We start from the raw sequence: 26590 nt of genomic DNA on the forward strand, positions 1-26590 counted from the left end.
CCTGGTGCAACCTGCCAATTTGCTGCCCTCCTTTATATGTAGGTTTGGGGGTTCTGCTATTTATTTATTTTCAAGCTCATACAAGAGGTTTTTATCAAAATGCACCATTAGTTGAACATTGCAGAGTGCTCCTCCTTTAGGGACTAAGGTACATTTATATACCGGAATTATTACTTGCTCAAAATGTCAAAGCCCATTTAAAAATCCACCTTTTTGCACTAGTAAGCCTCATCAAAACAATAAGAAAAATGAAGCGTGTATGATTACAGAGAACGCAAACCAATAAAGTTCTTGTGAGTAAAAGCTTTAGAAGCGACCAAAGTGATCAAATCCCAAAACCAAAAAGGACAGCGGAGAGTTGACAAGGAAAGGAGTGGAGGCCCCACACATCCATCTCTAACCAAGCGAGAGAGACAGAGAGAGAGGCCGCTGTCGCTACGGTGACGGGTACCCAATCAGGGGAGGGAGGAGAAAATGAGGGATAGGGAGTCAAGGTGAGTGTGGCGGTGAGAAATTACTGTGACAGCAGCCTGACCTCATCCGGCAGACTAATAAATAATAAAGAAAATAGACACTATTGCGCGCGCAGACACATTTGAGGAGGGATAACAAATTAGAGACAACATTTGAGGTTGTTGTGTTTTACCTGCAATCTGACTTGACACATCTCCTTTTGGCTCTTTAGGGAGGGCTCCATCTGTAGTTAACACACAAGAAAGATAAAAATGAGCATCGTTTGTCGCTAGGACGGAGTTCTATTACTACGGCGGCGACGTAACCCAAATTTTGTACACAAGTCGATACGCACCCTAGATGATCAGTAACCTACCCTAAAGCAGTCATAATTATAGTAGATATTTGCAGGGAAAACATTTTGTGGCCATAAATATATAACCGGCAAAAGGAAAAACAGTTAGTATGGCGGTAACAGAGCGAGCCTCCTTGTGCTGCGTGACAACATATTCACCGACCGTTCTGATCTGTATTTACAAATTGTTTGCAGTTCTAAATGGCCCCGCATTTAGCTTTAGCGACTCCTCCTTCTGCTTTTTATGTGGCTGGAACTGCTGTTAATCATACACTTCTACGTCTGGTGTGAAACTCCCTACAGCCCGCTTAGGCAGCAAACTAGTGGGATCTGAATTGTTGGTTGTATCCAAATCCTTTGTCTCCATTGATTCAAACCACTCTGATATTGAACGAGGGATCCAATCCATCCATCCATTTTCTAAAGCGTTTGTCCTCATTAGGGTTGTGGGCGAGCTGGAGGCTAACCCAAATTGGGCACAAGACAGACTACACCATGGACTGGTCACCAGCCAAAAAGAGGGCCGGGATCAATCAAATTACCCTCCTTTTTGGACTGGATGCAGACAACAGCTCACAGGAGTGCTCATAGACTCTGTGCCCAAACAACAATCGTCCCATTGATGCGGTCTATAAATATAGGTTGCGCAAGAGACGCTTTCGCTGCTGCCGTGAACCGAGGCGAAGACACGCTCAGTCTCAATGTCACGCGGCATCTAAATGTAAACATGGTGACTGGTCAGCGGGTCAACTGGTTGACTCAGTGGGGCACGCTTCAGCCGACGTGACTCAGCCTCAGCCTGTTTCCTGTTTGACCTTGGAGAGAACAATTCTTAAAGGCGTCAACATCAAGTAAACATGAGACAGTTGTCCAATGATAACCTATTAAAGTCCAAATTTTGGACTGTCCAACATAGAGATTCACCCTATTCTCCTGCATGTACCGTTAAACTTGTTGCTCAACAACCAATGACAATATGTCTTATCATGCTGACATTTTAAACAAGTATCTCCACTGACCACCAGTACTGTCCTTCAAAACATGTACTTCCTCTTCAATATATTCTCAAATATATATTTTGTGACACCAATCCTGGAACGTTGCTTACACACCTCGTACATGGTTGTCATCACGAAACGACCACATCACAAAACACCAATGTCTCAGATTCAATGGAAAAAAGCTCAACCTCAAGAAGCATCTGCCTTGCTGACTCAGTGTATTACACCTCCCTTTAGCTTCTTATGCAATCATGATACTTGATCTCTGACCCTAGCAGCAAGCTAGTGGCAAGGACACCCTTACTACATAAAACCCCCCAGCTGTTTACACCTATAAACACTATATTATATACAACCCCAATTCCAATTGGAACGTGTTGCAGCCATAAAATTCAAAAAGTTAATGATTATTTGCTAAAAACAAAGTTTATCAGTTTGAACATTAAATAGCTTGTCTTTGTAGTGTATTCAATTAAATACAGGTTGGACATGATTTGCAAATCTTTGTATTCTGTTTTTATTTATATTTAACACGTCCCAACTTCATTGGAATTGGAGTTGTATAACACATTTGCTATTTGCACGATTTTCCTCTCACTTGTGTAATGTGACAAACACCTATACATTTATGAGAATGTTAAACTATTTTTAAGCCAATTTAATTGGGGGGGGGGGGGGCTACTTAATTGGAGTATTTCAAAGAAGAAATAGAAAATATATTGGAGAGTGATCAAGGCAGTGAAGCACCCTTATTTTGCAGTTTGTTCCTTTTGCAAGAAAATTTCTTTTATTCATGGCAGATTTCAGCTTTTTTAAATGATGTTCTATGGGACTGAGATCAGAACTATGCTGTCAATTTAAAACAGTAACCATTTTCCTTCTCAACCACTTGAGAAGTGCTTGAGAGGCACGGTTATGGTCTTTTTTGCTCTAATACACCATTATTGTCCACCCAAACCAAGATGTCTAACAGTGGGTCGTGCATTTCACTCTAAAATCACTTTACAATCCCTTGCTATTCCTCTAATTTCATGTTTCCGTCGATAGGCTCGAGGCATCCACTACCTGAGGAGGCAAAACAGTCCCTCAACATAATGGATCTCCAACATGCTTCGCTGTCGGTATCGTGTAGGCTTCATTTCATTGCTGTAAACATATCACTGATGTGTACTGTCAAAACTCTATATTTTGGTTTCGTCTGTCCAACAGTCCAAGGACTCTTTGCCAAAGATGATGAGGGCCAATAATGGTGGACAGAACTGTCCAAATTGCAAGCATACAGCTTGTGGTATAGTTTACCTTTTAAGCTGCACAGCACAGACACAGGCTTCGCGTATTAACTTTGCACGCAACTGTATGGGAAAGTGTACTCATTAGTCAGGCAGTCGAAAGGTTCTCAGGGAAGCCGGTGATAAGTTCAAAGAATGAATAAGACGTCACTGGAGAATAACCCCAAAAAACAACAAAAAAAGCCCAAACATACTTCACATATTTGCAATGCCATAGCCGTCCACTTAAGCCACAGAGTGCAACAACGCAACACCGGACCACAATTACGGCTGCCCACATTGTGTCATTGTATAAACAATAGACAAAAAGTAGATAAAACACGAGTATGAGATATGGTGTACACACACTCAAGTAGAGAAGGTTTTCCCAAAAGCTCCTGCACTTGGAGCAGTTGAATGCAAACCACACTCACACACATACACGTTACATGCATTAATACCAAGCCAAACTACTTGGAAAAATGTAACAGATCACACACATACACACACTTTTACAGGCTATGAGGAAATGACAAGGCAGAAATAAAATTCAATCAGGCTCGATCTCATAAAACACCGGACGTCTCGTGTCCATGAAATGTGCTCTTAGATATAGTGAACTCACATAGATCTCAGTACTGTAGCCTCAAAGTGAGCACGCTCTGCACAAACAGCTACCTCTTGTCCCGCACGCTCGCTCGTTTCTGTTTCACGGCCCACATGAACACAGGACCACCCTTGCTATGGGCCCCTGGCTTGCCCTTCTCGGCAGACACACTCATCGCTTGACTCACGGGCAGCCAATAACGACCCCTTCATTTAAGAATACCTATTGTCTTGGTCACACCGTTTAAAATGAGGTGTCAGGCAGAAAATCTATTAATGACCTACTACTGTTGATGCAGTATTGCAGAGGTAGATATGAAATGAATGAGCAAAGAATGTAATATAAAAGTCAAGGAACAACACTAACCATTGGGATGCAGCGAGGTCAGAGAGAAACCAGAAACCATAACCTCAGGCTGCGAAACTACCAAAAACAAACAGTTAATATTGAACCTGAAGTGATAGTGAATGACGCCCATTCCCGAGGTGTTACGGCACCAAACGTCACAAAGCGAGAAGTCCAGGTTACTGCGTGCATTCCTGTTGTCCTCCCTTAGGTACTGTATCTTACCATTGCAGTTAATACCCCAACAGAGATGCTAAGAAGTGATATAGTATGGACCATTTATTTTGTTCAACGCCAACAAATTGCAGGCCGTACATGAACTAAACCAAACTATACTCCTTTGTGGCACAGGACCAGTATGCCATTTATAGTTAACAATGTTGAGACAGACAAAACCAAAGCAAAGCAAATTTATTTATATAGCGCATTTCATACACAAGGTAACGCAATGTGCTTTACATGATTAAAAGCATTTAAAAACAAAGAAAAAAAACATCTTATAAACATTTAAAACGAAGAGAATTTTTTTTTTTAAATACAATTAAAACAGCGTACAGTGCAAGTCTACATTTAAAAGTGGAAATGCTCTAAAAAGCATGGGGAAAAAAGAAGACTTTTTAAACTGGACTTAAAAGCATGCACACTTGGGGCTGACGTCACTTCTGTTAGCAACTTATTCCATTTGTTTGCAGCATAAATAGCTAAATGCTGCTTCACCATGTTTGCTTTGAACTTTGTGCTCCACTATTTGACCCGAGTCTGTTGATTTCAGAACCCTACTGGGTTTATATCCCATTAGCATTTATTTCATGTATTCAGGACCTAAACAGTTTAGTGATTTATAGACCAGTAGCAGAACTTTAAAATCGATTCTAAAGCTGACTGGAAGCCAGTGTAAAGACTACAGAATTGGAGTAATATGCTCTGACCTCTGTGTTCTGGTCAGAACCCGAGCTGCAGCATTCTGAATGAGTTGCAGCTGTTTAATGCTCTTTTTGGGGAGTCCAGTCAGAAGACCATTACAATAGTCAAGTCTATTTGAGATAAAAGCATGGATGAGCTTCTCCAGGTCTCCTTGACACATGCAAGCCTTCACTCTGGATATGTTCTTCAGATGGTAGCAGGCAGTTTGAGTAATTGATTTGATATGACTGTTAAAAGTCAGGTCAGAATCTAGCAGAACACCAAGGTTTTGGACTTGGTTTTTAAAGAGAGTGATTCCAGGTATTCAGACAAGCCAAAGACAGACAGTGGTGGGGATCATTTGTTGCAAGAAGCAGACAACCCAGGCACTAAAAGAGAACGAACGAAGACACAGGTATATTCCATAGTTAGCCTCAGTCCCTGGGGGAGATCCGGTACCTTCATCGATATCCATTTTGCTTCCAGTCCTTGGCTTAAGAGAGGTCATGGGTAAAGAAGTAGTCAGAGGCAGAGACAAAAAAAGAACGTGAGAGAAAAGGACAACAGTGAGATAGCACTTTTGAACTCTCTAGAGACCAGAGCACAGGAAAAAGGAGTACAATGGTCTTTCAGGACCTGTCCTAGTTTGGTTAACGCCCTCACTGCCTTTTTTCTACCCTCAAAACCAGAACAAAGTCCAGCCCAGTTAAATGCGTATCCTCAAACACAGTGCAAGGAAAACTAAATGCATGTTTTCTGACACTACCTGCACTGAACAGGACAGTTGGCACACACAGGCTTCTAGTTTACGCTGCTATAGGAATGTGCTGAGAAATCATTATCTCCAGTCCTGATGCCATGGCGTCTTTCAACCTGTGCCCACCTTTCCTTGACAACCTACCTCCTTAGCTCGACTCAACAGTGGCGGCTTTGGCAGCAAATTTCCCCTTAGCTCACACCAATTAGCTATCACGCCGGAGAAATTAGCTAATGAGAGAGCCGCAGATGATGGGGAGGCTCCTTTTGATAAACCCACAGTGAGGCAAGTGGTTTATACATGAGCGTGTGCCGTGTACTGATGTTTAGTTTACAAGTATTGTAAGAGAAAAGCCAAACGAGACACTTTCATTAACACATCTGACAAACACCTCAACACTGTAGCTTCCTCATTAAATGATTGGCATTTAAGACAATAGTAGAATCATTCAAGGCCAAAAGTCAACCACCACCCATCTTTACACCAAAGCTAACCATACCTTTACATGATATGTAGTTTATTTATGATCACCAAGATTACGTTACGATCTGTTTCAAGCTATCCTTGAGCTCTCTGTCAAAAAGCAAGATAACAGAATGGCACTGTTGCTGAAGGCCCGCATTAGTTGAACTTTGGTTTTATCTAGTTTGTACCTTTGGTGTGAGTTGTAAAGTTTGGCAGGCCCTGACTGACATGGATTTATGATACAGGCTTGTTAGTAAAGACAAGTTGTGGGGAAACTGCTTGTGTGATGATGAAACCTAGTAATGTTTGGATGAACATGGACCCTGGCTTAAAGATTAAATTGGACTTGTGAATTTGTAGGCCTTGACTCTAAACCTTAAGATACTTAAATTTCATGGGGGGGGATTTTGTGCAAGACAAACATTATTAGTTTCCATGGATTAAAAGGGAAAAAGGGGAAAAAAAGCCAGGTTCAGTTTACAGGTTTCTTGATCTCTTGAAGTATTTCCATCAGACAAGCCACAACAAGCCAGGATCATAAGAGGTCATAGCACCATGCCAAGAAAAGTCCAATTTTATTTTTTCATGTTCTTATCTTGACCTAAACTCAAGATGCAGTTTCCTTTCCCATCACAGATGCAAAGATCCAGTGATATGTGTCAGGGCCATATCATGTCAAGTACTCCCCAACCAGTACAGCTTAGTTTGCCACGGTTCAGTTGGAATAAATTCGGTAAACTCTACTCAACCGTGCGTTTTCACTGCAGGCAGTGTTGGTGGGACGGTGACAGCTTCTGTTAGCCACATAAAGCGTGGCATCATTCCATACCAGTGAGACAGCAAATAATTTGCCAATTAGCTAAATAAAAGCTGCTTTCACACTGCCCTTGACAGCAAAATGGCGCATCGGAGGCGTAACAGTAAAGATCTTTGCACACCCAGCTAATTGGATCCATAGCAACGTCAACACAACAGTGACAATTGCTTTTACCATAATGCGGCTAAACTAAAGGCAACTCGACAGTCGACACTGTATAGCAATCAAAAGTGTACTGTGACCATAAAATAGCTTAGTGAGAAAAGAAACACTAGGGACAGGCTTAATAATCGATTCATTGATGGTAAAGAATTTGGTCAATTACGTCCATCCATCCTTCCGTTTTCTTCAAGGAAAATGGAGGCAGCCAGCAGAAGCACTTGTAGATTCAGTCTCAACTAGTTTGCTGTCTAAAGAATTGAGAATATATGGAGGAACAGTGCACTGGCTGTAACAAAGCATACACAACATTCATTTTTAACCTTTGAAATGTGTTTGAGAAGCAGTGACTAAACGGGTTGTTGTGCGTCACTCCCCCAACTTCCACAAAGTGACCAAGCTGGCACCTTAGTTCCTGAAAGCCACACAAAAACCCACACGGGCACAGAACAAAGCGTCTGGATTAGGTTAGTGTGTAATTCAATGAACTCTCACCCCGAACAGGCCAGAGGCTGTTGATGCTGGCCACACTGGACTGCCACAAAATTTATACTGCTACTCCACAGCTCTGCTTAGAAATGTTACAATGACAACCACATGAAATCGCTCGCTCTGATTCTGTGCAAATCACGACACAAGCTTACATTACCAGACACTTGAGAGTTACGATGCCGTTCTACAAATAGGGATGTAGAACACATCCAAACGGTTTACACTGAGCTCTGTAATTTAATCTGTAGCGCTTTGTTCTAGTTTAGGCTTGTATTGTTGAGGTGCACCAAAAGCTTCACGCTGACGTCTTGCGTGCTCTGGGCTCCCAGCGAATGCAGCGCCGCCATTTATTTTACTGCATGACTTTGCTCATCGTGTTCTTATTGAATAATTATAGTGTACAGCGCAGCCAGGCATGTGGGACGAATTTTTCCAACTGCTTTTTTTTTCTGCTATGGAACCCAATCTGTGAGGTCACAACATTTTCCCCCCTCTTTGCTCATTCGTTACCATGGCAGTGCACAAAATCTTTGTGTCAGCACTTGCATCTTTTTGTGAATACAATGACAATGTCACCATTTACAGACCTGCATAATTCAACAGTCGTTGGTCAGTCGGTGCTTATCCGACCTAATACAATTTCCTGCCAGATTGGCTCTGACCGCTAAAATCTTGAGTGGTTCACGCAGGAAACAATTACCGGGCTGATGCACGTATTAGAAAAGCCTCTCTTGGTTTACCTTATGACATCCACTCTACGGATAGAAGCTTTCAGGACCCTGACGTGTGAGAGAGAGAGAGAGAGAGAGAGAGAGACATGCTGGAACAGAAAAGGGCCTTCCCCAAACTATTTCCTACAATTTTGGAAGTACAGCATTGTCCAAAAATGTCTTCATAAGCCAGAGAGCTAATATTGGGGGAGAACTAAGGGGTCTAGACAAACCCGTTATGAATATACTGAGACTGGGACGTCCAGATAAAGTGAGTTGAACATCAAACGCTCTCTCCTTCAAGTAGAACATTGCCAAAGTTGCGCAAACAACTGCAGACACTGAAATAAGTCATTGCAAAGCCAAAGTAAACCTGACCTGGATGACCCATCATTGTGTCATATCAGCTTGTGATAAAGACCAAAAAGAAGATGGCTGGAGAAACTAGTTAAGCAAAATGTACACCAGGAAGCGTAACTAAGCATGTAATTCCATGTTTTTTTTTTACTGACGTTGTTGCTTTGAGCCTGAGGGGAAGCTTCAATCAGTCTCCATCTTCACGATCAATATCCATTAGCGTTGGGATTGTATGTGTGTGTGCGTGTGTATCGCTGTGCAAACCTCTTCCTGGGTGAATTGGCCTGAGTCATAAATGTAAGCTCCGCATCAAATTTCCATGTACACAAACACACACCGGTGCTCATTCAAAACATACAACTCACAACCAGCTTGTGAACGGGCGCCATGCTGCCCCCAAAATGTTCATTCATGAAGTCTGGATGATATAGATTTCATCCTTTGACCCTTCTGTGTAATAAAACCCTGCATTACTGACTTGTAATAAATGTTTGGAATCAATATTTAAGTCATCTGCACAGAGCGATTTTTGTTGCGTGGAAGAAGTTGATGATTGACAACATGTCACAACAAACCTCCCGTCTCAGTGCAGCCGACCCAAGCTATTAATTCCGGTCTGAAAGGGGGGAGCGAGCCGAAGAAGGAAGGCTTTTTTTTTTTCTCTTCTTCCTAATTGTCACTGTGGATCAGCACAAATTTTGCCGACACGATGCAACAAGAACGACAGAGGAAGGAAACGCATGAAAACAGACAACGGGTGGATTGGCAAAGAGCGACGCCAAGGGAAAAGGATGAGTGAGGATGGAGCTGTGGATGTAGAGAAGAGGGGGTGTAGCCTGTGGCGAGACACTCAAAACTGCGCAAGTCCAAACAAGATTCCCCGGACGGAGGAAGAAGCTGGGAGTGCAAAACGAGAGCTTGTATGTGACACTCTAGCCTTCCATTAGCTTTGAACTAGATGTACAAAGCCAAAATGTGCAATAATATCTCGAGTCAGGTTATAGTGGTTTCACCACCAATTCGATCAAGCACTTTCATTCAATTTGGGATCGCTTCAAACATGTTGGAGTTGGACTGAGTTTTAGAACATTTAACCAAGCTCTGTTAACCAACAAGTGACACCATTTGCATGGCATCTTTAGTAGATTATACAATCACATTTAGAACAGCCTTAATCGAGTAATCGGATAAAAACCTATTTTGCACTATTAAATAACAAACTTGCAGGCATTAATGTCGTCCAGTTGGGGGTCGGCATCCTCGTGTCCCATACTATATTATCTGTGACTTTGAGTGTGTGTGGCTGTAAAAGGTGGGGCCTGCCCTGGTGAGTGACGTGGGAGTCAGCGAATGAGACTGCAGAGCTGTCATGAGCACAGGTTAGCAGCTAGCTGTTAACTGGCTAACCGTTAGCCGGTCTGCATACTATTGAGTGCCTGGGCGTCAGTTGTAAAGTCATGTATCTAACCTACAAATTAAAAATAGCACCAGATCTATTTGTGGTAACCACAAAACGAGCCACGTGTGAATGTCTAATCACAGAACAAATTAATAAGGGATCTGCAGAATAGCAGCAGCTGTGCAGCAACAAACAACCAAAACGTTTGACATAGGCACTGCTAAGAAGAAGCCATCAGATAGTAAGGATGCAGAACGTCCTTTGTGGCTTACAATCACGCAAGTCATGAAACTGCAAAGGGGCTGATTGTCAGCTTTGGCGCCCTTGTTTACACTTTGAAAAACTTAAAAACAATACTAATAATAATTGCTTAGATTTATATTGTACCTTTCACGGGACCCAGGGAAAGTAAGTAATTGGTACTTTTACAGGTTGGCGACACACACGCCAACATCCGCGCACTTCTGGTGCATTTTTCCCCAAATCAAATCATCTGTAAGCCATTTATCTTTAAGGGTAATGTTAGTTTGAAAAGATATTTAGGTGTTTGGGGATCATAGTTGGGGGGTGTATAAATCACCAATTTTCGGTATTCTGGGCATTGTCCCTAAAAGTGAGGGTTTATTGTACGATACATGGGTATCTCTGTATTAATTGCACCTAAATCTCAGCTACATCTCAACAGTCATATGTGATCGCCGTAAAGCACAACAACTCATTTACTGTATAGAGAGACTCTGACTACTTTGGAGTTGATTTGAAGTGCATTTAAGCTGCAAAGCTCAAGCATGATGACACAAGCAGACATGACATCAGGCACTGGATGCAGTTCAATGCCTGCAGAGAGAGAGTTAACTGAGCTGGGGGGTGACTTGGCATGGATGTAAAAGTGTAGCCCACAGGCTTATCCAGATCCACCATATAATTCTAGAATGTATGCACACTGTTAAAATATATATTTAGCATAGGTGGGACAGTGACTAACCTAAGGCCTAGTACACATACAGTATAAAGATAGTTTTCCTGTTTTTGCCCCTTCCGGCTAAGGATGTCAAATGCCAGACCCTCTTATGTTTTATAAGGTTATCCTATAAGATTATCCTTAGGCGCGGTACACACACAGAGACAATCAGCCTGTTTTTGTGCCGATTCTGCCCCTTCCCAACCAAGCACGTCAGATGGCAGACCATTTTACGTTTTATAAGATTATCCTATAAGATTGTCCTTAGGTCTGATGTGTGTTAAGAGTGGAATTCTGAAGATTTTAGGGTCCGAAGCAGGTTGAGGGCGACAATCTTAAATAATGAACGTGTTCAATATTTATGACCAAAATGTATTTATTATGTGTGTGGGGAACGCCGATTTCTCCCGAGTCATGATGCCGTGAATTGTGATGCTAATCAAAAGAAGCACCCAAGACTGACGAATACAGAAGCGACCGTAAATGAAAACAAAAATGTCTTGCCCGATGTCGTTTTATGTAGAAAGGTGGGTTCCCCGAACAGCAAGAAGTATTTTCCAAAGCAAATAATTTTCTGGAGAACATCGCCATTTTACAAGGCTCCCGGCTTCGGCAATCTTCAGGAACACTCGGGAAACATCGCCATGTATCAGGAAATGTTTCTTCTTCTTCGGTTTGGTGAGATCACTTTTGACCACCCCAGACTTCGAGATCGGCATCATTGGTGGTACAATAGAATCATTATGCGTGTGGTCTGCTGTGTTGAGAGTCTCGGAGCACATCGCACACATGACGACCAAAACCGTTGAATGCCCGATTTTTTTATCTTTATGTTTGGGGTCTGTAGCAGATACAAAATCTTTTGAGTGGAAAAATCTTTATGTGTGTACCTGGCCTTAGTCAGAACTGTGTTAAGAGTGAATTTGTCCTGATAACAGGGTCCGAAACGGCTCGAGCCGACAATCTTAAATATTAAACGTGTTCGATATTTACGACCAAAAATCTTCACGTGTGTGGGAAAAGCCAACTACTCCAGAGTCATGACCCCGTGAATTGTGACATGCAACAAAATGTCGAGGAACAAGGAAGTGGCGGTAAATAAAAACAAACATGTACTACCTGATGTCGGATTTAGATAAGCGTTCACCAGACGGCAAACAGTATTTTCCAAAGCAAGTCTTTATTGACAACATCATCATTCTACAACACTCCCTCCTCCGGTCCCATGACTCGGGAAATGTTGGCATTATTATTATTATTATTATTTCCAGCAGTGTTTCTTCTTCTTTCTGGCTTGGAAAACTGGATTTTAAATCGGTGGTGTGTGGTGTTCTGTGTTGAGAGTATCGGAGCACACCACACACAGTATGATCAAATGCCTGACTTTTTAATCTTCATATGTGGGTTCTGTAACCGATAAACAATTTTTTAAGATTTGAAGAATGTGAAAAATGACTTGTGCACCAGGCCTATAAGAAACTACCAAAATTAAACCACTGATTTGTGTGTTTGCATTGTAAAAACTCTTCTCAGACCCTACCAATGCTCATTAAACCCCATGGAATTTACAGTTTATGGCCCATTGTTGTTGTCTTTTCCATCATTGCAGGCCTGTCAACACTTAACTATTGTTACAACTGCAAAATCTTAGCATTCTTCTCAATGCCAAGCAAGAGTGTAGCTGTGAAACAATAAATCAGCGCTCCGGATATCCTGTGGCTTCCCCTCATAAGTGACAGACCGTGATCTATTTTAAAAAGCCTGTTTTTAGCATCTTCTGCATTCTGTGCCACACTTAGCTTATTAGCCTAACACACACCCAAGCTGCTGGATGTGCCACGCCATGTATTGTTTACATAGACCGCTCTGTTTGTGTTGTTTTGACAACACAAAAAGCAGCAAATTATCTATTTTGCGGAATGTTGAATTCAGACCAATCTCATTTCATGTGCGTTATTTGTTTCGCTTCGCAAAGAAGCGGTCGGTTCAGGGACATGCCGGCTTTGTCAACTCATTGGCGAGCTAGCCGTGCTACGTTAGCATGTGTTAGCCAGACAGGCTTGGCTGGCTTTTTAAGATGCTAACACCGAGCTGAAAAAGCTCCAGCATAGGAAGGAGTGCGTGTGTCACTCCCTTTGCCCTCGTCTCGTCGCCGCTTTCTGGGTTTTAAGCACAAACCAACTCTTAAGCGCGCACACAAAGCAAAGCACTTAATAGTCGAGGCAGATGCTCGATTTCCTCCCCAATTTGTGGGTTTGGAAGGTGCATCGCACGCGGTTGCTTGCTGTACGCCCTCCAACTTGACTTGGGTCAAAACTCACATTGCTCACAATCTATTTCACACGTGTAACTTTTGTAAGTGTGGCTAGAGTGAAGCCAAACATGTTGGACGGCGTCTCCTTTTTGTAGCTGTTCGAGAAATGGTGCCACATCTTGGAAAAAGATGGGGCTCGGAACATTAGCACCCAAGCTAATGCATAGCTACACAGCCTTGATGTGGTTTAACATCGGAGAAAACTAGCTATGACAATAAAATAAAATAATAATAATAACACACAAACACGTGAACATTTCTACGTTTTTAAACAATGGTAGCCAATTGTTGTGTCAATTTATGACAGCGGTACCAGTCACTGTCGGCTTAAGTGCCCCCGTCAACCCCGGTCGATCAACTGTCTGGCACCTCCAAAATGACACTTCGGTCGGGGATAAATTGTCATTATCACCGGTGGAGCTCGTCCAGGTTGGGCATACCTGTTTTGAACGCGATGTCCCCGGCGTCCTTCGTCGTCTCCTCCGCTCCTTCCCCGGAGCTCATGGCTGCCACAACCCCGACCCCCGGAGCTCAATATGCCCCGATTAGATCCCCCCGAAATGGGTAAAAAGATGCGAGAAAATCCCCTCTGCCGCCAACCAAGGCGTCATTAAAGACACGCGGGCGGTATGATCGTATTTTACACGCTAATCTTGCCATCTGCGAGCCTCCATCTTAGGGGTAGCTGTTACCAAAAAAAAAAAAAAAAAAATTAAAAAAAAAAAAAAAAAAGATGAACCGGGTGCACCGGGTTCTTACTCGAGAGTGAAGCCGAGTGGAGAGTCACTCGCACGGAGGAAAGGGGGCGGGAGGGGCCGCTGGCTGGTCGCTCATCCGCGAACGACGTCAAAGCTACAATAAGGAGGACTTTAAAATAACCGGAACAATGGACGATTAAAAGAATATATAGTCCATGCATATGGGACCATAAAAAATGTCAATTGGGGCAAACTATAATAAAAGGAGAAAAGGTCAACAGTTTTGATTTACATTTTGTCTGTGGGCTTGCGCGCGCATCTTTTGTCAACTGTGGGCTATTGCTGCCCCCTGCAGTAGTTCACTGGAACTGCAAAATCCCTGAAATAAAATCGACACCCCATTTCTGACGTCATAATCCAAATGATGGACAAAAGTATTGGGACACACTGAGCACTACATTAGGTACACCCACAGGCACGTGCACACATAGCCACTAGATGATGCTCAAGTACTTCCCCTTTTCCCTGGAGAAAAAAAGTGCCCAAAGAGTTGCCGTAATTATTGCTTTTATACGGAGTTTGCGACGGTTTGATAGACAGCGGCTCCGATTTACATAAATATTTGGTTGCGTCTCCGTCGTAAACCGAGGACCCATTGTAAATTCGTTTTTGAATTGCATTAGCTTGCACTTTACAAAAATTCCACTAGGGGGGAGGCTAAGATAACTGACGCATTGCCACTACACGCCTCACCCTCATTCTTTCTTTTTTTTTTTTAATCTTTCTTTAAGCAGGTAAGGCAATTGAGAACAGATCCTCGTTGTATTAGTATCTATCTATACCTTCCAAAAAAGAGAGAAAAAAAAGTTAAAAATCTATGGATACCAAAAAATATTGTATTGAATTGCATTAGTTTTTAATGTATGATTCTGTAATTGTTTTGGTCATTCCTATGATGATTAGAGATTTTTGAGGGTAGAAAGTGGGTCAAGGTTACTTTTTTATATACATACAGTAGTATATATATATATATACATATATATATATATTTGGAAAAATAATTAATTCAATCCATCCATCCCTCCATTTTCTATTACTGCTTATTATTATTATAGGGTTGTGTGTGAGCCGGAGCCTATCCAAGCTGACTGTGGGCAAAGTCAATTAAATGTTCCGGGTTCGATTCCCGGACCTTCCTGTGTAGAATTTTAATATTCTCCCCTGGCTTGTTTTTGTTTTCTCCAGGTACTCCGGCTTCCTCCCACAATTCCAAAAACATACATGTTAGGTCCTCCTCTCACCCAAAGTCAGCAGGGCTTCAGCTCACCCGTGACCCTAATTAGGACAAGCACTAGAGAAAATGGACGGTTGATTAACTGTACTCCTGCGTGTTGATTCTCATTTTGTCATTAGATTGAGCTCTTTTCTTTCTGTACCAATGACTCTTTCAAATCTTTTGACCGTTCTATTCTTCTGGTCCCCCCACAGGACTCAATTTGCTGAGACTGAGGCGAGTGCCATTTTTAGTCAGTGGGGTTATTTATATCCCCAAGCCGAAGCAATTGGACTTCCTTGTCACCCATTACTGCAGAACCTATTCCTCACAGCGCTTCCAGGCAGGCACACTCTGTCTAGTGATCTCAATTGATTCCGCTGTCAGAGTTGTACGGAGAGAAGTCAGAAAGGCCTCCAAGGGATAAGCGTTTATACACGACACTCAAGAAACTTTATTTTCATTGTACTGAATATCAATTGCTATCAACAGTTTCCTCAAGGATGTATTGTAACATCTCCTAATCTCCAATTAGGGTAGCGCTTCCTACTCGCAAGAGCAGAGCCCACAGTGGGGTGGGCGGGAGCAAGTGTCCATAAAGTCAATACAATTATTTTCACCCTTGAAAAGCAGCACTTCAGACGCTACACTGTGTGTATGTGGCACATGAACACATCACAAAACACACACACAAAAAAATTACCGTTGACATCTTCAACTAGCAATCAAGTGTCGCTTATCATAAACTAATCTTTGCATCCAACAAGTCAATACAGCTCTGCTTACCTTTTGGCTTTGAAACAACAGCAGATGGGGGGGGGGGGGGGGGGGGTTCTGTCTGATAGTGTTTTCAACCAGTGTTTTCCAACTCTTTATTGAGCCAAGGCACATATTTTACACAGCAAAAGTTTCACTGAAAGTATGTATACTGAAATAATATCTGAATTCGCAAATTCACTTTCTCAGTGCGAAACTAGGCCTGTTTAGCATTTAATTGTTCTGCCTGTCATAGATAGACGAACAAAAATACATTATTTATAGTAAATAGACTGTGGCACAGTGGTTGGGAACCATTGTTAGTCTGTTTATCTGTGGTTTTTGTGACAAATTTCGTGCCTCCTTGTGAGGGCAATCAGTCCATTTGGAGTAATCCTCTTGTGTCAAAAAAAGTAGCTCACACTGAGTTTCTGGGTAACACGCAAGCACACACACACACAGCAGACAGCTCCACATTAGGATGTCTGTCTCTGCGCATTTAACCACTATTAAGAGCTTTTTGTCACATCTAAGTGTTTCACATGCAGGATGATGCCACGCTGTGTTATTTATGTTAGTGGAAAATAAAGCCACCTGCGAATCAGTCACTGCGAGGCACAGACACAATGTGTTCTGCAGTGCAACACAGACAATGGCGCCCGTGCCTGCAACAAACAACACGCATTCTTCCATTGTTCACAAGTGAGACCTTTGAATGCAACATATTCCCAGCTGGAAATGAGCAAACATAACCTTTGGAAATAAAGACAGGGGACTGAATGGAAGTTGCGGTGAACAGTAGCATGGAAGTGTTTGCCTCGCATGTAATCATATTCCACGTGCTTTCAGTAAAGTAAACAGAACATACTGTTGTTATCCAAGTCTGAAATTATTCATGTGGTCATGTGTGTGTCCCAAGTAGAACATGCCATAGCAATTTTTTCGAGAGCTTAAAATAGGTAATCACGCATATTCCATATAATCATTCATTTGTGTTTGTGTCTGCTCCATGCACCACATTTTTCGGCAGCTTGGTGATGAATTGCTGTCTCCATGAGGGAAAATACAATGGAACATTTATGGGGGCTTTCCCAAACACATGCGGGAAAATGTTTTATGGTCCGATGAAGCAAAAGTTAAACTTTTCGGCCAAATTTCCCAAAAAGTTTGTTTGGCACAAAAACAACACTGCCCATCACAAAAAAAAAACACAAAAAAACAGCAACACACCTACATTGAAGCTTTAAAACTATTTTTCTTCTGCTAGAACCGGGGCCTTAGTCAGTGTGCAGGGAATTATGAACAGTTCCAAATACCAGGCAGTGTTAGCAACAACAACAAAAAAAACCTTCATACTTCTGCTAGAAAGCAGGTCAGGAAAAGCAAACTAGAACACCTGAACTTTATTTGGGTTACTCAGAGGCACTTAAAATGGTGGAAGGTCTGTGCTGACTCCTGTTTAACATGAATTTGAATGTGATTGGTTAATTCAGAACACAGCCGCATCACCAGTTATGAGGGACACTTATGCGACTACAATTATCTCAGTTTATTACTACTCCCCTACTCTTGAAAACATACAAAAAATATCAATTGAGTTGTACAGGTTACATTAATGGTGGAAAAAGTTTTGAAACAATGTATCTTGGTCTCACTTTTTATACATGTATCACAAAGACCTGGTATTTGAATAGGGGTGTGTAGACTTTTCAGACCAAGATGATTATCTGATAAACCCCATGACAACCAATGTTAGGTGTAAATATTACATATTGTGATTGTTTGAAGTGCCAAATAAAGGTACATGTGCAATCAAATGTTATTTGACAATTATGAAAAGTATAATAAGCAACTACGAGGCATGTTATGTTATATACAAATATTTAATGAATACCAAAAGAGTGGCATGATGGGGTCATTAAAACACACAGTACAGCTGGTTTGCTTCGAGAGGGCAACAATCTGCTTTTCTTCTCAAGCCAGCAACTCTTCCAACATGTCTCTAAAACTACTAACATTAATTCACATTCAAACTACCTGTCAGTGTGGGAATTTGTTGGCACCGTGACAACAAACTAATCTAACATTCAGTTGGAATAACAGTGAGCACACTGGTTCAGAGCAGACTGGCCTACAATATACATTGCTTGGACAAAAGTATTACTCCTACAGGAAGTGAACATGGAAGAATAAAATGGGGCTGGTCTCCCAGGTTTAAACATAAAGGGTCCTATTTCCGTGACCGGTGTAAATCCAGCGCGGCGGGTGGCGCAACTGTGCGCCAGGGGTGGGTTAGACCGGTGTTTTTAATTTCGTAGACCAGCGCAGCTCGGCGGATCCGAGAGTGGGCGGGGTGTGGCGTTGTGATCAAAATCTGTATCGAATGTGCCAACGTGGGGATTGAAATTCATCCAAAAAGACTGCTGCTATTTAAAATGTGCAAGGGTTCACTGTAGTCAATTTGAGCCCAGTTCAAAATTGGTGATTTACAGTTAAGTGTGACTCAAAGCTGGGTCCATTCCAACCTTCCCCAAAAATGAATTAGTGTGTCTCCTTACTTTTGCCCATAGAGTGTATACTATTTATAGAGCTGCCGTTGCTTGAGCACTGTGAAGCACTGCTCGCATCACTGGCATGTCTAATTAGCGCCACACTACTTTTGTATATTAACGCTTGACTGCGCTCCATGAGACCTGCAGTAATATAGCAAACATCTCTCCTCTCAAGCACTCCACAATCCTCGGAGAGCTACCTGTCTTCTACACTCGAGTGGTGTGGGGGGCAAACACCCAGGGAGTGACCTCCAATGACATCGTACAATAGCGCGGTCTTCACAGTTGTTTGTCCAGTGAGACGCCGGGGCCTCTGCTAATGACTTGTAGTTCCAGAGCATGACCAATGGTCGCTAATGCCACTTTGTGTTAAGTCTATTTGTGTTTTTTTTTTTCCTCCCTCCCCTCCCACTCAAGGCATGACGATGCCTTGTGACAGCGATCGGGTCATCTCGGTGTGGACAAAGTAGGTTTTCAGCTCCCCTTTGCCCTTCACGTTGATGATGCCTCGACACGAGCACATGTAGCCGAGCGTGGATAAGATCTCGCTCGTCTCCTCCGTCACCTGCACGGACAACAAAGGAGATGTTGGGAAAAAAACAAAAACCCCAAAAAACTGGTAAAAATCCACATAAATGGCAAACCGAATGAGCATTTATGTGATATCCTACTAGGGGCTCTTTTTCCTTACTAGAAGAAGAAGAAGAAGAAGACTAGTAAGACAATTCAGCGCACTAGTAGAACAACTGTCTTAATAGTGATATTTTTTCCACTACTGCCTTCCAACACAGTATGCACTAGTAGAACGACTAAATATTACTAGTAAGACTAAGAATGTACACTTTTGTGTGCAGTGCACAGTTTGGCCACACTAGTAATGTAGTCATTTCACTAGTGCACTCTAGTTGTTTTACCAGTATGCAGAAATTATATTACAGGAGTGGAAGGCAGTAGTGGAAAAAAGACAGTTGTTCTACTAGTGCGCTGAATTGTCTTACTACTGAGGACAAAGAGCGTACAGTACTATTACAAGAACAGTTCACTGCACTAGTAGGATATTGAATAACCGCTCAAACAGCTAGCTATGCACATAGATTTTCAAAGGGGGGCTTCCACCTGGATTTTGCCCAGAACCCCCGTGGTCTCCATCCTACTGGCCACATTCACGCTGTTTCCCCAGATGTCATATTGAGGTTTCTGAGCTCCGATGACCCCCGCAATGACCGGTCCGTGATTTATCCCTGAACGGAAAAAAACAAACCTCACAAATCAATACGTCGCAGTGGCGCTCACATGATATATTCTCACCGATTCTCAGTCGGAAGTCATTGAAGGAATGTTTGTTGATGACGTCGAGCTTGCCGACCAGAGCGAAGGCAAACTCCACCATGGTGCCGATGTGCATGTATTGTCTGTCATGTTCCTACGGGAAATAAAGCACATTATTCAAATACATTGTACATTTTTATTTTGCTTGAATCTTATTCTGACCATACAAATCTAACAACACATAACGCCAATGAAACACTTAACGTTAGTTTTCCATGTTTAAACAGGACTGGGAAGAAGTCCAGACTTATAAAATCCCACCCCCTCTCTATATTCTATTAATTTATATACCTACAGTATTATGCGTCCATGATAATAATACAATAATCACGATCATAATAATAACATGATACATAAATGTAATTACTTAAATGTGACATTTAATGAAAATTTGAATGAAACACTCACAATCATTAATTCCTTAAAATGGCAATTTACTTTATGTAAACACATACACAGTGGCGATATTTCACTATTTTATATATTTCACCATGCTCGTGTTGTTGTTGTATCATATGTTATATTTGATAACTTTAAAAAATCAAATAGTAATAATCAAAATAATTTTAAAAAATGACATGTACTGCAATAAAATAAAAATAATGGAATAAAATAAAATGCGACTGACTGGCGACCAGTTCACGTTGTACCACGTCTCTCGCCCAGTCAGTTGGGATAGACTCTAGTTTACCCCTGAACCATAATGAGAACAAAAAATAATGAAAAAAATCAATTAAAAGCCTTGCGACTAGTCCAGAGTATAACCCACCTCTTTACATTTTTTTTAAATTGTGAAATTCTTATCTTATGTTCGTTTTTCTATTTATACACAGTATTCTGTAATGGTACTGCTGTTTATTAAATACTGTACACATATATATCTTTTAACAGAATATTAACCAAGTAGTCATAAAATGCATCATTGTACAATTACGACTATTTCGATATGCTGGTCAAGCATGAATCATTTGTGTGCGCGTGTGTAAAAAATGGAGTGCAAAAGCATGCCTGTGCGCACTCTGGTCCTGGCGTCAAGTTGAGTCCGGTGGCCGCCATGTAGGTGCTCCCGATGGTCTTAATCTTCTCCACTCCGCTGAACTTCGGCTTTGAAAGCAGCTGAGGAGGGCACAAGGTGGGTGGGAGTGGGGTTAAAGCGCGTCACATGACTTGGAGACAAACAGGAAGTCGCGCCACGCCGCTGTGTTTCCACACTCGGTCCCGAGAAGCTATTGTTTACTCTGGAAAAGTGGAACGCTGGTTACCTCATCAAAATCTGCTATGATCTCATTGAGGAGGCGGAGGCATTCGAGTCCTTCCTTGTTGACATCCGACTCGGTGTAAAACTCCTTGAAGTCCGGGATGGAGGCGAACATCACGCACACGGAGTCGTACGACTGATGGTAAAGGTCCTGAAGACAAGTACGGCGCCTCTTAACACAGTGAACCCAGTGAGCTGTGGCTGACAGCAGCTCATGCGAGAGGGTGCTCATTGTGTTTACGTGCTTCACTGTTCTCCTGGAGTTCAATAAACATCTAAGAAGTGCATTGGCAACTGTGGCTCTCCTTTCCCACAAGCGAGGGCATTATAGTATGTAAAGCGAACCAACGCTTTTCGTGGGCGGTAGTGAACGAGCCCTGCCGCGAATAACGCAAATCCACTAGTAATTGGCGCCCCCCCCCCTCAAAAAGATTCATAATTGCTCATCAGTACATTTTTCTAAATGAAACTGCACAAGTCACTTCAACATAGTTCCGTTAAACCAAGATGGCGACAAAGCACTTTTGTCTCAATTAAATTAAATGGTGGTACTTGGAGAGCTAAGTATTTTTCAAGGTGGTACTTAGTGTACAAACTTTGAGCACCGCTGCTGTAGCGTAAGAAGTGAGAACGACCAAGCCATCGGCTGACCTCGTTCTTCCAGTTGCGTCCCAGGAAGTGTTCGGCCACGTGGGCGGGCAGGACGTTCTCTAGCAGGACTCGGTTGAGATTCTCCATGGTTTCGATCTCCTCGCATTCCCGCTTGAACTTGTCCCTCCACAGGAAGTCCAACCTACAGTAATATTCATTCTGTTACAGGAGGACACAAGAGTAAAGAGACACCTGCGTCATTCCCAGACAGCACTCGGCTATGGATCACCATACCAAACACACACAAAAAAAGTTAGGTGGATCGGTCTCCTGCATCGGAACGTCATGCTTTTTTTAAAAAAAAAATATTATTTTTTTAAAATACGGGACTAGTTCGTTTTTATGGTTTGCCTAGTGGTGAGCACATCTGCTTTATAGATCTGAGGTTCTGGGTTTGATTCTTGTTTGCATGTTCTCCCTGTGTTCCCCCCCCCCCCCCCAGGTAGTCCAGCTTCCGCTCACATTCCAAAAACATGTTTCTTGGGTTAATTGAAGACTAAATTGTCCTAAGTGCGATTGTGAGTGTGTACACACATATGCTGTTTAGAAAAAAAAAAAAATAAATCAGCGGAAGATAAATAATTTCAAAACATTTTGCACCGTTAATGTAATCAATAACATGTATAACTCAATTAAAAAAAAAAAAAAAACATGACATCTTTTCAAGAGGGGAAGTAAAAATAAACAACTACAATAATGTGGTTGCACAAGTGTGCACACCCTCTTATAACTGGGGATGTGGTTGTGGTCAGAATTAAGCAATCACATTCAAACTCATGTTAAATGGGCGTCAGCACACACCTGCCACGAATATAAAGTGCCTCTGATTAACCCCAAATAAACTTCAGTTGTTTTAATAGGCTTTTCATTACTTTTTTTTTTTTTTTTTTTTTTTGCTTTTCTAGTGCAAGAAAATTTCATCAGTTTACTGATTTAATTTACAATCCCAATTCCAATGAAGTTGGGACGTTGTGTTAAACATAAATAAAAACAGAATACAATGATTTGCAAATCAGGTTCAACCTATATTTAATTGAATACACTACAAAGACAAGATATTTAATGTTCAACCTGATCAACTTGCATCATCACCGAAAACCAACATTGAATGCCCGTGACCTTCGATCCCTCAGCCGGCGCTGCATCAAAAACCGACATCAATGTGTAAAGGATATCACTACATGGGCTCAGGAACACTTCAGAAAACCAATGTCAGTAAATACAGTTCGGCGCTACATCCGTAAGTGCAACTTGAAACTCTACTATGCAAAGCAAAAGCCATTTATCAACAACACCCAGAAACGCCACCGCCTTCTCTGGGCCCGAGCTCATCTAAGATGGACTGATGCAAAGTGGAAAAGTGTTCTGTGGTCCGACGAGTCCACATTTAAAATTGTTTTTGGAAATTGTGGAAGTCGTGTCCTCCGGGCCGAAGAGGAAAAGAACCATCCGGACTGTTATGGAGGCAAGGTTCAAAAGCCAGCATCTGTGATGGTATGGGGCTGTGTTAGTGCCAATGGCATGGATAACTTACACATCTGTAAAGGCACCATTAATGCTGAAAGGTACATACAGGGTTTTGGAGAAAGATATGCTGCCATCCAAGCAACATATTTTTCATTGACACCCCTGCTTATTTCAGCAAGACTATGCCAAACCACATTCTGCACGTGTTACAACAGCGTGGCTTCGTAGTAAAAGAGTGCGGGTAATAGACTGGCCTGCCTGCAGTCCAGACCTGTCTCCCATTGAAAATGTGTGGCGCATTATCCATCCATCCATTTTCTGAGCCGCTTCTCCTCACTAGGGTCGCGGGCGTGCTGGAGCCTATCCCAGCTGTCATCGGGCAGGAGGCGGGGTACACCCTGAACTGGTTGCCAGCCAATCGCAGGGCACAGAGAAACAAACAACCATTCGCACTCACAGTCATGCCTACGGGCAATTTAGAGTCTCCAATTAATGCATGTTTTTGGGATGTGGGAGGAAACCGGAGTGCCCGGAGAAAACCCACGCAGGCACGGGGAGAACATGCAAACTCCACACAGGCGGGGCCGGGGATTGAACCCGGGTCCTCAGAACTGTGAGGCTGACGCTCTTACCAGTCGGCCACCGTGCCGCGTGGCGCATTATGAAGCGTAAAATATGACAACGGAGAACCCGGACTGTTGAACAGCTGAAGCTGTACATCAAGCAAGAATGGGAAATAATTCCACCTACAAAGCTTCAACAATTAGTGCCCTCAGTTCCCAAACGTTTATTGAATGTTGTTAAAAGAAAAGGTGATGTAACAGTGGTAAACATGACCCTGTCCCAGCTTTTTTTGGAATGTGTTGCAGCCATAAAATTCCAAGTTAATGATTATTTGCTAAATACAATCAAGTGTGGCGGCACGGTGGCCGACTGGTTAGAGCGTCAGCCTCACAGTTCTGAGGTGCGGGGTTCAATCCCCGTCCCCGCCTGTGTGGAGTTTGCATGTTCTCCCCGTGCCTGCGTGGGTTTTCTCCGGGCACTCCGGTTTCCTCCCACATCCCAAAAACATGCATTAATTGGAGACTCTAAATTGCCCGTAGGCATGACTGTGAGTGCGAATGGTTGTTTGTTTCAATGTGCCCTGCGATTGGCTGGCAACCAGTTCAGGGTGTACCCCGCCTCCTGCCCGATGACAGCTGGGATAGGCTCCAGCACGCCCGCGACCCTAGTGAGGAGAAGCGGCTCAGATAATGGATGGATGGATGGACAATCAAGTGTATCAGTTTGAACATTCAATATCTTGTCTTTGTAGTGTATTCAATTAAATATAGGTTGAACATGTTTTGCAAATCATTGTATTCTGTTTTTATTTATGTTTAACACAACGTGCCAACTTCAATGGAATTGGGGTTGTAATATGCAGAAAAAAACATGCACCTAAATGTATTTGAGGATTAAGTTAGATTATATTTCATGTGTAATTTTACATTTTATTTCTCCGTTTATACTTTGTGTATCTAATGGTTTCAGGGTGTATCCCACATCTCACATCTCGAGCTCACCCGCAACCCTAACGAGGACAAGCTCTATTGAAAATTGATGGAAGGGCTTGTCTGTAGTAATGTTCTCTCGAAAAAACTATATAAAAGTGAGTGAAACCCAAGAGCGTGTAATGTAGTCGTAGTAAATGAGCCTCCCAATAAGAAATAATGCACAAGCTCTTCTCTCATTGCTCGTGAAAACAGCGAGCGGGCCTATTTTGCATAAAAGGCAAGCCAATATTTCCTCATCCTTCACGCTTGAGGGACTTTTGTCTACATTTATACATCAGCAAGCGTCACCTATCCAGGTCAAAACCTCCCCGCAGTGTGTGTGTTTGTGTTGGAGACAGGGGTCCCCAGCTCCCACCGCCGTTGCGCTCACATATCGGGAGCTCCAGGCTACCCGCTGGCCGGCCCCCGCAGATTGTGTGATTGTTGTTAGCGCTCAATATGATGTATGTAAGCAGCGCAGCTTCTTCCCCCATTGTGATTCGAGTATGCCGCCAATTTAGCAGACAGGGAGAGTTTACGCGCTGAGATATCGACATAGAGCATGTGTCTTGTCCAAGGGGAGAAAAAGTGGGCCAGTCGAAGGGGGGGAAAAAAACTGCAAACTGCTCATTGTAGATGCAGTTTCGAAAGCAGCTAACATGATTGTCAATAAGTTTTGCTCTAAATCGATGGAAAAGGGCTCATTTGAGCTGACGGTGGAGTTTTGCAATGCAAATGATCTAAATTTGGCGATTAAAATGGATGCACTGCGTCCACAATATGCAGGATTAGTTTACGCATGACTCGGCGACACCATATTTTTTCTTTTTTTTCTTTTGCATAACATCCATAATTACGTGGGCGATGTTCAAGTGCCAGACATCAGACAAGAGTTTATTTTGCATTCAGGGTTGTTCTCATCTACTTCATGCTAAAAAGCCAAGGGGGGAAAAAAAGATATACGTTCAGTATATATAGTGGCATCTTATATTTATTCATATATTTTTTATGTGTTTTTAAGTCTAAACACCCCTGTTCAAATGCCAGGTTTTTGTGACAAAAAATGAGACCAAGATAATCATTACAAAACACTGTTAATGTGACTATAACCTGTACAACTCAAATGGAAATGCAAAAAAAAAAAAAAAAAGAAAAAAAAGAGAAATAACAATTGACGTGGTTGCACAAGTGTGCACACCCGCTTATAACTAGGGATGTATGTGGCTGTGTTCAGAATTAACCAATCGCATTCAAACACACACTAAATAGGAGTCATCACACACCTGCCAACATTTTAAGTGCTTCTGATGAAACCCCAAATAAGGTTCAGATGTTCTAGTGGGATTTTCCTACTTTTTTTTTTTTACCGAAGCCTGAAGATTTTCTGGTAACCCTTACTGCTGTTTCAACTGTTCATAATTTCCCTCACCTTGACTAAGGCCCCCGGTCCCAGCTGAAGAAAAACAGCCTCAAAGCACGATGTTGTCAACATCATGCTTCACAGTAGGCATGGTGTTCTTTAGGTGATGAGTAATGCCATGTTTGCGCCAAACATATCTTTTGGAAAAAGTTCAACCTCGGTTTGATTGCGCCATAACAAAATCTCCCAAATGACACGTGGGAGAAAATGTGTTGTAGTTCGATGAAACCAAATAAAAAGCTCCAACTTTCTCACGTACACCGTTACACTACACTGGTACTGTTCTTA

General features: G+C 42.3%; 2 protein-coding genes across 9 annotated transcripts in view; both read right to left on the reverse strand.

Annotated features, from left to right (window-relative positions):
- LOC133470734 (triple functional domain protein-like) overlaps nucleotides 1–14064 on the reverse strand; it is a 60375-nt gene extending 46311 nt beyond the window's left edge. For 4 of the 6 annotated variants that reach the window (XM_061759473.1, XM_061759472.1, XM_061759470.1 and 1 more), the window contains exons 1-2: nucleotides 13804–14058; nucleotides 647–697 (exon numbers count right to left, since the gene is read on the reverse strand). In XM_061759473.1, the coding sequence (XP_061615457.1) occupies nucleotides 647–697; nucleotides 13804–13867 (115 nt within the window). In that variant the 5' untranslated portion in view covers nucleotides 13868–14058. Of the gene's footprint in view, nucleotides 1–646; nucleotides 698–13803 lie in introns of all 6 variants that reach the window. The other 2 variants (XR_009786059.1, XM_061759471.1) reach the window with 2 other exon arrangements.
- A 2229-nt stretch (nucleotides 14065–16293) lies between these two features.
- The window catches only part of LOC133470756 (adenylate cyclase type 2-like), a 55027-nt gene continuing 44730 nt past the window's right edge, over nucleotides 16294–26590 (reverse strand). For 2 of the 3 annotated variants that reach the window (XM_061759521.1, XM_061759520.1), the window contains 6 exons: nucleotides 21881–22039; nucleotides 21234–21380; nucleotides 20980–21087; nucleotides 19951–20065; nucleotides 19759–19883; nucleotides 16294–19207 (listed from right to left, as the gene is read on the reverse strand). In XM_061759521.1, the coding sequence (XP_061615505.1) occupies nucleotides 19055–19207; nucleotides 19759–19883; nucleotides 19951–20065; nucleotides 20980–21087; nucleotides 21234–21380; nucleotides 21881–22039 (807 nt within the window). In that variant the 3' untranslated portion in view covers nucleotides 16294–19054. Of the gene's footprint in view, nucleotides 19208–19758; nucleotides 19884–19950; nucleotides 20066–20978; nucleotides 21088–21233; nucleotides 21381–21880; nucleotides 22040–26590 lie in introns of those variants that run through there. The other variant, XM_061759522.1, reaches the window with a different exon arrangement.

This window comes from Phyllopteryx taeniolatus, chromosome 21 (genome assembly GCF_024500385.1).
Source record: "Phyllopteryx taeniolatus isolate TA_2022b chromosome 21, UOR_Ptae_1.2, whole genome shotgun sequence".
Classification (NCBI taxonomy): Eukaryota; Metazoa; Chordata; class Actinopteri; order Syngnathiformes; family Syngnathidae; genus Phyllopteryx; species Phyllopteryx taeniolatus.